The sequence below is a fragment of the Mercenaria mercenaria genome, chromosome 2, assembly GCF_021730395.1.
Source record: "Mercenaria mercenaria strain notata chromosome 2, MADL_Memer_1, whole genome shotgun sequence".
In the NCBI taxonomy this organism is placed as follows: Eukaryota; Metazoa; Mollusca; class Bivalvia; order Venerida; family Veneridae; genus Mercenaria; species Mercenaria mercenaria.
The window spans coordinates 59,532,392-59,549,064 of NC_069362.1; the positions used below are offsets into that span (position 1 = coordinate 59,532,392).

Consider the following 16,673-nt stretch of genomic DNA (forward strand, 5'->3'; position numbering starts at 1 on the left):
TCCAGCTTTTGATGGTGGAGGGAGATCCCAGGTGCCCCTCCGTGCATTATTTCATCACGAGCGGGCACCTGGGTGAAACCACCGACCTTCCGTAAGCCAGCTGGATGGCTTCCTCACATGAAGAATTCGACACCCCGAGTGAGGCTCGAACCCACATCGATGAGGGGCAAGTGATTTGAAGTCAGCGACCTTAACTACTCGGCCACGGAGGCCCCCTTACAGATTTTAAGATTCATTTTAGTAGTGTACAAATAACTGTGTTAAGGATAATCACATTGATAAACATTAGGCTGTGCTGAGTTACGACAAAACATCATTTACAAGGCGTTGACAAGAAACGATAGAGAACTTAATTTACAATACGTTAAACCAGCAAGTTATTTTCACATATGATGTCATAAAACTTGCTATCACTTTACTACAAATAAAATTATTTAAATAAAACGTCGGTACATTGCATAATTTAAATTTATTTCGGTTGAACAATTATATTTTACTGCAATTGATGTACATGTAACTTGAATCCACACTTAATGTTAGATAAATTCTCATAATTATATCGGGCTACTTGCCTTTCTATCTATTCTTTAAGAAACTGTTTAATAGAATTTCTACCCTGTTAACAAGCGAGATACCGATAAACGAATATAAGAACGGACAATGAAATCTCAAATCGAGTAAGCTATAAAACAACATTTTCAATGACTTACGTCGAAAGATGTTAGCGAGCTAAATTAGGATTTATATAGACACGGCTTTCAAGTAAGTTGTTGATTCTGATCTGCTACTGTTTGTCACGAGCCGCCACATATTACGTCGTGGCTACGAGATAATGTCATGTGAACGATAGGATCATCTTGAGGCCAAGAGATAAATAAAAATATTCACATTGCACACCTATGCTTCCGTAACAAAAGGGGTTAGAAAAGTGTATATTTTTGTATAATTTAGAATTTTGAAGATGGTACAGAAAAATACTTACGATGGCTCTGCTTCCAAATCGAAAGTTCTAGCAAAGAGAGTTATTTTCATGTCCGATGGTGCTTCAATTCTGGAGGTACAGTTCATATAATTACTGTAAGTTTGTCCGTTATGAAATCCATAGTGACTAATGATCTCACCATTATTTTTTGTGATGCTACTAGAGTTTACGCACATGATTCCATTCGCTGTCAGGTTAGAAACAAAAGAAATATTTTCATTAATGTTCCAGACATATCAGAATTGAAATTATTTGTGTGGAAAAAGAGGGCAACATGAATTTCAAACTGTGATAATTTAAAATGAGCAGTAGGCCCTGCATTATCCACAGAACCTACGCATATGTGTGGAAAATAATTTCTTTCTTCCTTTTTGCACATGTTTATGTATTTAAACGATTAAAATCACTTTTCTTTAAAGTCACAAGCCCTATGTTGGAATTAATTTTAAAAAGTTACTGTTTTAAACTGTCCTGTTTCGCAGATTATATACCCTTCATTTTCGCTTTAAACTATTGCATATATGGCATTCTACACCGAGTATAGTTTACCAAGATTATGAAAACAAAGGCTGCTTCTAGGGTATATTCATTTGCGGCTTGTTGCTCTAAAGTCCCATAATATAATTTCGAATTAGTTCGAAAGGTCGTACGATGTAAACTTTCGAAATATTAATAATATAATGTATTATGATATAGCATAATACACGTGTATTCTGGCGATATATGCAAGTCGTTTTGGTTAGATTCATTGGAAACTGATGACAATCAAAAGAATACACATTGAAAGCATTAAACGCAGTATATGAATAAAATGCTGCCCATTTTACGCACCCTAACATCGGCTTTTAAAAGCGGAATTCGGTTTAAAATTGCATTCAACGATTAATTTTGTCAGTTACAATGAAACTTGAATGAAAGCCTACATTCAATGTTTAGATGATATGTGTGAAGAGACTAAAAGGTAGGGTAAACACAAACATCTAGCCGATCACCATACTAATTGCTACGACGCTGGAGTAGATTTTAAAAATAAAAATTATTCCGTTGTTCTAGATATTACAAGTACAGATATTCCTGTATGCCTGTTTCACACAAAAGAGAATATTAGTCGGGCTTTATTATAGTAGTGTGTGCCACTGAATCGCATTTACCTTGCTGATGCTCAAGATGGTAAAAGACTTTTCTATTTGTAGCCGGACCAAGGCCTTTATGAAAGTGACTTTACACTTTTCATTTTTGGTGGTTATGTTATGTGTAATGAATCCTGGAGATTATTAGTATTTATCCTACCACTATGCATTTATCAGGCCGATATCTGCCTGCCGTGTAAACTTGAGGTTTATTCAGTCAATGCAGGTTTATACCGTCAATGCAACTGACGGACTACTTTTTCAAGTATATGTGCTATAGGCAATGTAAACTGGGCCAAGAGTTCGAAGCTCAAACATTTCATCATTTTATGAGGACAGCCACGGGAAAAAAAATATGAAAATTGGTTCACTCTGTCCTTGTCAACCTCCATACGGAATGGTACGGTGACGGTTTTTAAAGTCTGTGTGAATCGACCTTGACTTTGTTTATCTGGCGTTCACTCATTTTTAGTTAGAAATTTACACAAATAACCAGATTTGAACAGTCGTTTATTGTAATTATTGGATCTGAACTATTCATGGTGGAAGGAATTTCATTATCTCACATTGTCTTGTACGGAAATGGAGTAAATTTAAGACTGCGGGCATTTGAATTCATCTCAAGCGTGGTTTTCGGCTGTATTTTATCCGAGTCAAAACCATTCTGCTTGTTTTGTACGCGAATGCCCTGTTAGCACCGATGATTTATAATATACAGAACTTCAGAAGGCAAAGTATGAGGCATGAAATAATGTTTTATTGTAAGGAATCGTGTGTAACTGGATCAAACAGACAAGGTTGAAGGGCGTAGGAATTCACAAGTGAGTGAAATTCTGGATTATTTTTGTAGAGAAAATCATTTTGAAAGTAAATATATGTTATACACAGATTTTATTGACTGCAGGATAAATAGAATATTAGGTTACTGTCTTTCTTAACTTAAGTTTATCCACCGAGTTGGAGAAAGGTTTATCCACCCGAGGCTTGCCGAGGGGGATAAATCTTTCGGAGACGAGGTTTTATTGTTATACTTGAGATTTGAGAGTTATATAGTTAGGGGCTGTGGATAGAAGCCAATACATCTTGCATGAGAGAAAGGTTTTAATAAAATTGAGAAAATATCATTTGAAGTATAGAAAGAAACTAAGCAACATAATAGCAGACTCGGTTTGACTATGTCTGTTCATGACAGGTAATGAAATTTGCAAAATTCCTCATGCCCCCTAGCACCGGCTTAAGAAGAATTAAGACTAATCCACGGAAATAGTATCTACGTTTAGTGACATTTAATATATTAAATGTCTTTTTAACTTGACATACAGGAGAATTAAATTAATGCCAACTACTCCTCCCAAATCTGCATAATGTACAAATAGTATGAATATATCTTACGCGACACTGTGTCCATGAAGTAGTAATGTAAATCAAATCCATGACCAGTAACCTGGGAATCTGATTTAAAACGAATTGTAAGGAATCTATGAGTAGATGATATTGTACATAGAGGACTTCCATTGCAGTATTTTCCAAGACTTGGAGACTGTACGCTATTCCCATCATACACTTCCAAGGAATCGTGCCCGCATCTAAATAAAGACAAATTAGAAACATATATTAACACATATAAAATATTATAACATATAATACAGATTCAAATAATTTTCTTAGTTTAAGCAAGAGAACGCTAGCGACTGATAATGTTTCGATTTTAGGATACAAAGTATGGTGATCAGGCCATAGGCTGAGTAACATTGTACAATGGAGTCTATGCAGAATATCTCAACTGCATTTACTAGGCATGGACAAATGTACATTTTCTACAAAAGATGTCATAGGGCATTTAAGCAGTATTTATTTTCTGCATTTTTCAGCAAATAATAAAACAGTCTGTCGAGTTGGACGAATTGAAGAATACTAGTATACTTAACAAAATTGCTAAATGCCTCTTTTATCAACGACCATTTAAAAGAAGGAAATAAAATTTTCAGATAATATATCCCAACTATTAAAGTATTACTTTATGAAATAAAGCCTGTGAAACAATTGTTTAAAACATTACATTTTATTCTGCAAAAGACAGGATAATATATTGCGCATGCGCACTGACATCTTGGCTAGAAAGTAAATAAGATTATTTGTTTTAAATCATTCTCTCAACAAAATGAAGACATGTTTTTTTCAATTCAATTTTATTCAGGTTATAAGATCATAAGAATATAATATCATATTAAAAATATCATACATCACATAAACATATACGTATTCAATATAAAAGACAATTATTCTAAGAATATGATATTAATAACTAATCATATGCAAATTTGATCTTATAGCCTGGGATGGCCCATTAAAGTAAACTTAATCACTTATTTCCAATGGGGTCCCTAAAATTATATATCCTGTAAAAATAGACAAAAGCTAAAAATGAATTGTTATTATATAATAAGTAAGTAAATCGTCTTTTATATTCTCGTACGATGAATGGGAAAAAAGCAATCAGTAAAAATTCTAAATAAATGATGAATCTACAAACTAAAACTGAAACTGTATCTATAGACCTATACATATAAATATCTCTAAAAATGTACACTATAAAATACCATTTTGTCTCTGCTTCGCACATTTATGCAGATGTTTCTTTATTTCTTGTTTGAAACAGTTTTTGGATTTTATCTTTTTTATAGAATCAGGCAGATTATTCCAGTCATGTATAGCATTAAAAAGAATGTACTGTATGATTTTTTGGAATAATAAAATTTATTTGGCTGAATCTTGTTTTGGTATGTAAAGATGACACCATCTGAAAGTTATGATTGAGATATTCTGGGGATTTGCCATGGAATATATTGAAAACATGATTTAGACGGAGTTGTCGGACCCTATCCTCAACTCTTAACATATTGACCATCTCAAGAGTATCACAAGTCACCGATGAGCTTGGTGGCAAATTGATAATAAACCGAACGACCTTATTTTGAGTAACCTGCAACCTATGTTGTAATGCCTTTGAAAGTCCGGAATACCAAGATGAACATGAATAGTCGAAATGACATTGAATCAGAGCATTAGCCAGTGTTTTCTTAGTTTGAATGCTGAAATTGTTACAATGACGACATAAGAACTTCACTCGACCATTGACCTTGTTCAAGATTGAACTAACTATTTGATCACCAGAGAGAGACTGGTCAAGTACCACACCCAGATATTTGACACTTTTTTGAGAAGGAATAACACGACCTTTGCAGACTACCTTGAACGAATTGACCTTTTTAAGTTTTTTAACTGATCCAAATAACATACATTCTGTTTTGCCCAAGTGCAAAGATAGCTGATTGTCAACAAGCCACGTCGAACAATTTTCCATGACCTTACCAAATTTATCCGATATAACACTTGGATCTTTATGTGAAAACAATATGATACTGTCATCTGCATACAAGATGAGCTTGCAGTCAGATTAAACACAAGAAGACATATCGTTGACATAGCATAAAAACAACAGGGGGCCAAGTATACTCCCCTGAGGCACACCACAAGTAACCTTTGCTGGAGCTGATTGAACCTTATTGGTGTTGACCAACTGAGACCTATCAGTAAGATACGACTGAAACCATTCAATAGATTGAACTCCCATGTGTTTAAGTTTATCACATAGGATCCCATGATCCACAGTATCAAAAGCTTTTTCAAGACGTTAAAGAAAATGTTTGCAAATGTGTTATTTTTAAGCATGTTTAAGATTTCCAGTGTCATTCATAAGGAAAGGCTACCAAACACAATGATCGTATTTAGAACTGTTTCAAAATTCATGCCGATTTTAATAATGGTGATGATGTTATTGGTCTCTGCAGAATCCTTTGGTTTTGCATGTATTATTGTTCAGTATAGTTTGAATTGTTTTCAATTTTTTCCTTAGATGATTGTTGTTATCTGACGACGATTGTAATATAACTCTGAAATTACATGAAGACGCACGTAAGGACATCCTAGCTCGGCATACCTTTCCAAATCGGCGGTAAATCTAAGGGCCATAACACGTAAGTCGAGCGAAATAGATATTTTCTCTATAACTCACAATATATACCAGTTCACTTTATAGTCTTGCGTTTCTGTAAATGTTAGCGTGGTTCCTTAATACCTGTTAGAAAAGGTATCCGAACAAGCCTTGTAATTTAATTTAATTTCAATGCGAAATATACAACATCTAAACAGGGCGTCTTGAAAAAAATGTGCAAGTTAAGAAACAAATCCTTTTTGTTCGATATTCCATGCAGTCAAATATTTTATAAGCCGACAAGCACTTCTGTGCTGTCTTAACTAAATTTTCATTATTTTTATAAACATTCTTACGAGGTTTCTGCCTCCAAGTCGAAGGTGTTTGCAACAAGAGTTATTTTCATATCCATTGGTGCTTCCATTTTGAAGATACAAGACCAATCATCGCTGTAATTTTGTCCGTTGTAAAATTCACTATGGCTTACGATCTCGCCATTATTTTGAGTGTGGTAACCAGAATCTCCACACACGTAGTATGTGTAAATTCCTTTCCCTGTTAAAACAAAGAATTTAAAATGTATTTGAATTTATGTTTACGGCTATTGTCCCGTTAATTTCATATGCAAGCCTAGGGATATTGTATGCTATGATAAGAAATGGACATGTCCTTTTCAGAATTTAAGTACATTAGAACATGTACATAGGTTAATGTGTCATAACTTTTCGTAAACTCTTAGGTCAGCTAAATTATGATCGCTCTGAAAGGCATACATTATTTTTGCAAATTTAAGGTATTAGATCACTAATAGAGAACCTCCTTTTTGAAGAGTATTCAATTCCTACCATAAACCTACTTTTACTGCAATTCTTAGTGGGGCGTAGGTTCAAGCCCTACTGGGACCAAATTTTTTTTCATTATTTTCCTTTTTTTGTAGTAAGTTTTTACTTCTTTCAAGACTTATTATTGATTTCTTGTACAAAAATGGAAAAAGATGAATCTTATAAGCGATTTCTTGGTGTTCAAAGTGAATTTACTACTTAAACAGAAGGGGTAGAGTTACACATCTTTAAAAATATTGAGTTACACGCGGTGAAAGTTCTCTATTTTGCTTTCACTCTTAGATTATATATTGTGAAAGAAATTTAGGTAGGTTTTACGTCTGCCCTAAGGTTATTTTTAAATGGAGAAAGCAAAATTCAAAACAGAAACACAGCATTCGACCTTATTTTTTCAATGTTGAAGTATGAATTCTGTCCCTTTAAATCCGTTTACTTGAGACACCATAGAAAAACTGATATTGACATTTTTATTTTGTGTTTTATAATTGTTTACCAATAGTTTGATGTTTCTTTTATTGAAATTAATGGTAAAATGAGTTCTCTGCAAACGTTTTGGATAGTGGCTATCACTTTGAAATTTGTCTCTACTTGAGCTTGAGAAGATACCATAAGTTATTCAAAATTTATAAAAAACGGCACGGTAAAAGTTGTTTAAAATTTGCAAAATAGTGCAAAACACGGTTACCTTTCAGAATATACCAAGCAAAGGCCATTTTGTAAACATTACTATTAGTGACCTAATACCTTAATATGTTTCTGCTGTAAAAATTTCATTACATGAGTAAGTGGTAAATCACGACATTTTGACACGAATTATGGATCCTTATTTTTTATATCTGAAATATAAAACATGACAAAGCCGCCTTTAAGCCGGAAGCATGACATAATTCTTTTTGTTTGTGATTGTTGCAGTCCGGTCAAAACAAAGTACAATGATTATTGAGATAGATCATATTAAGTAGAAATGCCGATTTAGATGCATGACGTCATGAAGAAATAAATCAAATTGAACTTACCTGAAACTATGAAAGATGTGAACGTAAAATCGTATTGCTTCTCAGCAGTAAATTCCGAAACAGACTAAAGGCATTGGCCTCCAGATCATGCGACAAAAAATAGAAAAATAGGTATAAGGAAATTAACGCTATTATATTTCTTAAGAAAGCTTTGGAACTTTACTACTGACAGACTATGTTATGGAAACAGATGAGAAATAGATGTTTTTACTAATGTTTACAAATTGAATAAAAATTGAAAAGCGTGTGTAACGCTTCACCTTAATTATAAATATCTATATTTAACATGTTAAATACGTAATTTAACATGTTAAATACGTAATCCTCAATGGCGGTAAAAGTTTTTATTGCAATTGCGTTCCCGACGCAGGCATCCATTTTTCTTTTCTTGATCTGGCATTCTTAAGATAGTTAAGAAACAAAAACTCAAATTCTGATGTTCATAATATAACCAAACTTCGGTTTTTTTTAAAGAAAGATCGTTTATGCCAGAATTTGGAGGTAAGTGTCGTTTAAGCTATAATCTGACATGTTTAAAGTGCAAAAAAAACTGTTAAAATACTTAAATTTTATCAAACGTTTCTGGTTTCCCATTCTTCGCGAAAATGTAATTTTCTGATCAACGTTGGCAATATAGAAAATACTCGTATTTCTCGGCAGTCATGACAAGTTCTCCCTACTTTTATATGATCTAATTCCTTTACCAAAACACAATTGGTTTGTATCATGACTGCATCAGCCACAAGCAAAACGAGTTAGTTTATCCAGCCTGCTATATAATTTTTTTATGTTTCTCATATAAGAATAAAGGATTGAAAAATGAGGTCAAATATCGGTCATTTCAAAACGACTTAACCTAGAATAAAAACACCTCCCTAAGATATTGATAAAAGATATTGTAATGGAGAAAACAGCTCCTAACATACAATTATTTATAATAAACCTGCACCATAATTATGTCACTTAATAAAGAGTAACAGTAAGTATAAATGTAAGTTGATTAATTTAATAAATAGGTACATAACACTAAACTTACATAAATAATTATATAGTTTCCAATAAACCTACGAGAGGTGTTCATCTTATAACTTTGAAGTCTAAATCTCTGAGAAGAGTGCACAGGAATATCAAAATTTGTGCATTGCACTGTTTCTCCATTACAGTATCTTATAAAATTATGTAAATGTACTTTGATTTGGAAATTAAATTCTAGGTTTTAATCGTCGAAATAAATGAAGCACTGGATAACAAACAGCTTGGTATTACATGTAGGAGTATGAAAAAAATGAGCTCGAATATACGTAAAAACATATGTCAGCCAAATAAGGTAGCCTTGTAGTAGAGCGCCCCCTTTGAGTGTGGGAGGCCGTGGGTTTGATTCCTGGCCGCGTCATACTAAAGATGTAGAAAAACAATACTAGTCGCTTCCTCGCTTGGCGCTTGAAGCGTTAAGAGGATAGTGCTAGGACTGGTCAGCCCGGTGTCAGTATAATGTGTCCACGGCGTGATATTGCAGCGAAGCAGCTCATTTGTATGACTGAAAAAATTATTGCAAAATACATTAAACCCGAACACACACATCTCTCAAAACGTTTTATTGTGCTTTTCTCCTTCTCTTAGGAAGCAAAGTAACGGACGATGCAAGGTTCATCAGCTCAACACTGAACAATTTCCCGGAGGTTATCAAAGAAATTGTGCTATCTGATTTAGAAAAAAAAAAATCTTTTTATACCCAATGAGGCTATGTCTAAACAAGGTAGAGCATATGAGCATAGGCGGGTGTGCAATATACGGAAAAGTGACAACAATATTGAAATATTGAAAACAATGTTAAGCGTGAAACCTTTGCTTCATAAATCGTTTAAGGTTGGAGTTCCGTTAAAAGGCAAAACTGAGATTCGAATTGTCAACAATTTTTTAATTTTACATTGTATAGTGAAAAGGTTTTACATCCTGTTTGGACAATATTTGGACAAATATCCTAAAATCCCGAAAATAAGCCAGGTTTGAAAATAAGCCGCTCTGGAAAATTAGCCACAATTTCACTACAGGCAAAAAGGACTCATAAATTAGCCGCACTCAAAAAAAAGCCGTCTACATTTTTGTATTAGACATAGTATCAATGACCTTTTTAGGACACCATATAAGATAGCAATCGTTGGGAGATTAAATCATAGGTGTATTTGTTTGTTAGGCCAGGAAAAACTTTTAATGGGTAATTATATGTTAGCATCGGATTATTTTCATTAAGAAATTGTAACAAAACAGGTATGTCAGAAGTAAAAATATTTACCGACGCCAATGTTTTTACTCAACAGCAAAAAATGTGACATCAATATCTGCAGTATTTTGGTATTCGAAAAAACGCCGGTTTTTAAACCGCTACCGGATATATGTACTCAAAAGTTCACCGGACTCAAAAATAAGCCGGTCTCGATAATAAGCCGCCAAATCGTTACGAAAATTTAAAATAAGCCGCGGCTTATTTTCGGGATTTCAGGGTATGTGCATAGTACGTTTCCAGAAATGTGTTCCATCAAGGCGGCGCATATTGTCATGCATCTAATCAGGAACTGGACTATCCCATAACTTGAAAAGTCAATTTGATAACTCCGGGAGAATGGATTCCGAAGTCTCAGAACGCATTCTAAAATAATCTGGTGTACGTGGGGATCCCTTTCGACAAAAAAGTGGACCAATAAATGTTAATGAGTTCAAGAATTATTTATTGCAACAGATCTCAAAATAAAACATTTCTTACAATTAATTAGTATTTGGTGAACATACACGTGTGTTAAACACCTGTCCAATACCGAAACCCACTATTAAACTATCAAATCAGATGCAAAATTAATTCAGTTATTTGTTAAGTAATTAAGAAGTAGGGAATATGTCTTGGCTAAGTATTAAAGTTTTTCTGGTGTGATTATTAAGGTTGATATCAATTCTGTATAGAGTTGTATTAAACATATGTCAGGCGATTTAAATATTAAAACTTAATATTTAAGACACTTGTCCAGAAAATGTAATTTGTTTCCTTATACCGATGTTCACACGGAAACGACAGGTCTAACTCTGAGTGTCTCTACAGAGTCAAGGCGAAGAGGGAGTATTCCGCTTCTGAGCTGTGCAATCATGGATCGTTCGCTTTTACAAAAAAAATTCAGTAGCAAATAAATTTTTAAACAGTTTTGCTAGTCCGTAACTTAAAAGTACATTTATTGCTCCAAGAAATATTCATTCATTCTTGACCTGGCCATTTTTAAGTCAACGACATATAATTATCGTTGAGATCAAGAGTATTTATAAAAGTTCTATATCTTTGCTCCATTTATTGGAGCATCTACTATTATAGCCTTTCATGGAGGTAAATTTTGTAAACTTCAATTAATATCGTTACATGTTCAACCAGCATCTATATATATTGGAATACAAGCCCATGTCACCTGAAGTAGCAACATACATGTATGTACTCATAAAGGGTATCTTAAAGCACTATGTTGTAGATTAGCATTTTGTATGAATGATATTTTCATATATAACAAGAGGGTCATGATAACCCTGGATCGCTCACCTGAGTAATATGAGTTACATGGTTTTTTTTGTGTGAAAAACTGTGTATGTCATCAAAATTTCAAGGCTGTATCTTAAAAAACAAGAAAGTAGGTCAGTAGGTCAAGGTCACAGTCAAGTGACATCATATTACTTGGGGTCATCGGGTAATTATAATTAAACAGTCTTGGAAATAGGATCAAATGATTTTTTAAGTATTTTTTCTATGTAACTCACATAATAACTAAGTGACCCCAGGGGCCTCTTTTAACCCCAATGGCATAATTTGAATAATTTTGGTAGAGGACTACTAGACAATGCATCATACCAAATATCAAAAGCCTAGGTCGTATGGTTTCAGACAAGAAGATTTTTAAAGCTTTTTCCGCTTTTTCCTATATGTCTATATAAATCTTGGGACCCCCAGGGCACGGCCTCTTTTCACCAAAGGGGTACAATTTGAACAATTTTGGTTGAGGACCATAAGACAATGCTACAAACCAAATATCAAAGGTCTAAGTGTTGTGGTTTATGACAAGAAGATTTTTAAACTTTTTTCCTATATAAGTCTATGTAAAACTTTGGACCCCAGGGGCGGGGCCATATTTAACCCTAGGGAGATAATTTGAACAATCTCAGTAGAGGACCACTAGATGATGCTACATACCAAATATCAAAGCCCTAGGCCCTGTGGTTTTGGACAAGAAGATTTTTAAAGTTTTTCCTTTCGGTTGCCATGGCAACCAGAGTTCTGCATGGAATTCAATTCTTTGAATAATTTTGAAAGGGGGACACACAAGGATAATTCCTGTGAAGTTTTGTGTAATTCTGCCCAGTGGTTTTGTACAAAAAGATTTTCAAAGTTTTCCTATATAAGTCTATATAAACCATGTGACCCCCGGGGCGGGGCCATATTTGACCCTTGGGGGATGATTTGAACAATCTTGGTAGAGGACCATTAGATGATGCTACATACCAAATATCAAAGCCCTAGGCCATGTGGTTTTGTACAAGAAATTTTTCAAAGTTTTCCCTATAAAAGTCTATATAAACCATGTGACCCCCAGGGCACGACGTACGACGCACGACGCACAACGGACGACGCACGACGGACATCAAGCGGTCGCAATCGCTCACCTTGTCACTTCATGACAGGTGAGCTAAAAAGTGTTGCGGAAGTAATTGTGGAAAATAGCAATATCGGAAATCCAAATATACAGAAAGATGAATGTGAAAAGGTCATGCTCCGACCTTTGTTTAGAAGATCAAGTACTTTAGTCAGATCTTACTTTATTTGGTTTCACATCACTGATGGGGAATTAACTTGCATGCTGTCCTGTAGTCGCTCAGAAACCAGTTTCCTTCCATTTACACGAGGAAAAAATATGTAATAAAGTTAGGCAATACGTATGAATAATTTCAAATGGTAGAGATGAATAATAATAAGAGATGATAATTTATATTTTTGCGGACTGTGGTTTAGTTTATATATAATTTATTTTAGGTCGATTGTGAAGGAAGTTCCACAATTTATATTTATCACTCTCGATACCTCATTTCTGATGGAATCCATCGCCACGAGGGTATGAGAGAAGAGGCCAGTTTTCCTTTTAATGCTGAGCGCCAAGCAAGGGAGTTACTGGTACGATTTTTCACGTCTTTGGTATGACGCGGCCGGGGATCAATCCCACGACCTCCCGCACTCTAAGCGGACGCTCTATCAAGGCGGTGCATCTGACAGTGGTTTTTTGCAACTGTAATAATGCAACTATGAATTACATAAGTTATGACAACCCGTGTCAAGTGAGTGAGTGAGTGAGAGCTCTCGAAATCCACAACATTTTCAAAATAGTCTAATCTTTGCAGATACTAGGAGTGTTTACTAAAGATGTATGAAGGTCGAATTTGTTGTGACAAAAGAAAGATCATCTGCGCTGAATTCTACGGGTTCAACGTTAAGCGCCATGAATCTTAATGGGGATGTTATCACGCACAAGAAATGAAAAAGAGTAAAGACACAAGGACGTGAGAGAGAAACTTCAGCCAAATGAACACGGAGACCTTCATTAATTTAATTTTTTTTTAAAAAGTGCTTAATTTGCGGTAAGAGTGATGTAGTAGTAAGAAAGATAAGCGTACAAATCCAGTGGAAACAGTCGTGTTCTGAGAAAAACAATTCTATGCAAAGACATTTGTAATGTAGGCATATAAATAGTTGAAATATATATTTAAAAAAGACAAAATGTTGTTATTAATAAATGGGACATTAAATATGATAAGGTTGCGGACGTTTATGTATTTTTAATATCTGTTAAAGATAAGGTAAGATAATACCTCGTTTACATTTTGCAATGCTTTATTGGTATACACCATTTAATATGCGAAGCCTCAAGTTTTCGAGTTTCGCAAAATGGCTTCACCAAACATAGCACTTGTATATCATTCAAGTTCGGCACGAAATGATGAAACCGTTTCAACAATAAACGTTTTGTTTGTTTGTTTTGGGTTTTAACGCCGTTTTTCGACAGTATTTCAGTCATGTAACGGCGGGCAGTTAACCTAACCAGTGTTCCTGGATTCTGTACCAGTACAAACCTGTTCTCCGCAAGTAAGTGCCAACTTTCCCACATGAATCAGAGGCACAATGTCGTTTATCAAATAGTCACGGAGAACATACGCCCCGCCCGAGGATCGAACTCGCGACCCCGCGATCCGTAGACCAACGCTCTTACCTGTTGTCTTTATTCAATACACAATGTATCAAAAATGTTTAAGAACAACACAATTTTTTAAAATTACACGGATCTCCAAAAGAACTAATTTGAACTTTAAGATTTTAAGAGACATATTTGCATATATATTTCAAAAAGATTCAGAGCATATATAGTATACCCATACCAGCCGACTAAGTCGAATTTAATATTGGCACACCTTGTTTAATCGTTTAGTACGTACACTTATATACAATAAAACATTGCATGCAGACAAAATGTGTAGAAAACCAGCTTTTATTGATAGAACAGTAAACACTGAGCTCTGAGCTGCAATTACACATCATAATACAATCATGGCATGCAAACGCTGGTATATTTACTGAAATCCTGCATAAAACCGTTTGAATTCCAGCGATTCTAAACAACGTTGGATGAAACAAGATTTTAATAAAAACACGTACCACATATGATTAGAAGAATAAACAGCCGATGCAGTTTAAACGTCTTGGACATTCTGAACAAATCGTTGGACATCTATATATCCGAGCAAGTTTTACATAGTCAGTTACTTTTCTTCATAGGCATTTGATATAACCCAACCGGTATTGGCGGTATCTTCAATGAAAGATAATATTTCAAGTACCTCTATTCATGTAAATGATAAACTGAGATAACTGTGATAACTGTATTGATGATAAAACAAAACGAATCCGTGAGATATGTGCACTCAGGGCCGATTGTTTATTCCACGAAAACAGATATCACTATCCTAGATATTGGTTCGTGGGCCAGGACCAAGGAAAGACGTAACCCAGAAATTAAAGATTGAACTATGACATGATGTTATAGTATATAGTATCTAGTATTTAGAAAACTTTTAAGGGTGGATGTCCTTCTGAGCAACATATCAGTAAATTAAATGACGATTTTAAAAACGCTGGTGTCTAATGAATACAATGAAGCATTGCATAGGGGTAACGCTGATTTAAATGGTGAAAAAGAAATTTACGTGACATTTCTTGTAATAAATATTATCTTTTGATGCCTGAAAAAAAGCAATAATTTACTTTGGTTATCAAATAATGCTAAGCTATGTATTATATACCGCACAAAATGTAAAAAGCAGGGGATGATGTACCCCACCCACCACATTAGTAAATATACTAACGCGGGAAACCTTAAGAACTTGTAATCCTTTATAAAGGAACATACCCCGCATGTTTACAATAAAGAAAACAAAATGTACGAATAATTAACTTTAAAAAATCAGACTTTCGCATCTTAATGTCAGTTGGTCAAATATATGGTTCGTGTCTCATTTCTTGGCGATTTGCATATTGACAGACATATTCTTTGCTAGTGGAGTAGAAATGATGAAAGTATTGCAAAAGCTGATACGACCGCAAAATTTTCAAGGAAGTTCCCTATTTGGAACATAAAAAGGGGAGCAACTCCAGGAACATAAGTCATTCAAGATGACAGCTATTTCAAATTAATCCGAAATTATTATGAGCTAATGTCACCAAAGTTTTCATATTTTGATGACTTTAAATATCTTCTATGATAGCTTAGGTCTTTTTACTAGTCATTATGCACGTAGTCATTAAATCATCTAAAACCTAAGTTTGTTAAACTATCAACAAAATAGGTTACTTAGTTAGAAGACTGTTCAAATTAAGATGGTCTTCGATTTTCAAATTTCCAAATAACTGTCTTAAATTCGATCAAACATGTACATATGAAAAACGATAGCTCTTCAAAAGTCAAAGCTATGACAGAAAACATCTGATATTGATTTAAACATGATACAGAGGATTTTACCGCTCACAAAATGACCACATATAATCGGTTACTCGTACAAATATTGATGACCTACTACTGTTAAAATATTCAGTATAACAAAACAAATCAAATAGTTTTCAAGGGATTGAAGTTCGGCTATTCAGGACAAAGCCCTATCTGATTACACAAACGGAAATGACCATATACAGTTCTAAACCTATCAAAGCAATTTATGATACATATTATTTTCATGTACCTTTTGGTGGTGCTTGAATGTTTTATCTGTTCTATTTGAAATAGAAATTTTCAGATATACCATAATGCCAAATCACTTAAAAATCTTTCAAGAAGAAACTTTTGTGCCAAACTATTAGGAATACACCTATAGTCATGCATTTGCTTGACATTATGAACAGGCACTACAGCGCTTCAAGTCCTTGAATGAAGAAGACGTGTATCGTATTTGTTTTAAGTAATACTAATTGGTATTGATGCAATTAATATTTAAAGTAACGTCTATTTTATTCCATTTTATGATGTACATGTAGCTTAATGATATAACTACGGAATAAAACACTTAACTAAAACGAGTTTTTTACAAATATGTCATAAAGACAACAATGCATTACTGGCGTGTTCCAAACAAATGATACAGATTCTG

At 34.2% G+C, this 16,673-nt stretch overlaps 1 protein-coding gene across 1 annotated transcript in view; it reads right to left on the bottom strand.

The window, feature by feature from the left end:
- Positions 1-14,835, bottom strand: part of LOC123564046 (CUB and sushi domain-containing protein 1-like) — a 156,655-nt gene extending 141,820 nt beyond the window's left edge. Inside the window, exons 1-4 of the mRNA XM_053526065.1 lie at positions 14,692-14,835; positions 6,463-6,661; positions 3,505-3,698; positions 983-1,169 (exon numbers count right to left, since the gene is read on the bottom strand). Coding sequence (XP_053382040.1) covers positions 983-1,169; positions 3,505-3,698; positions 6,463-6,661; positions 14,692-14,764 — 653 coding nt within the window. The 5' untranslated portion in view covers positions 14,765-14,835. The remainder of the gene's footprint in view (positions 1-982; positions 1,170-3,504; positions 3,699-6,462; positions 6,662-14,691) is intronic.
- Between the last annotated feature and the right edge of the window lie 1,838 nt (positions 14,836-16,673).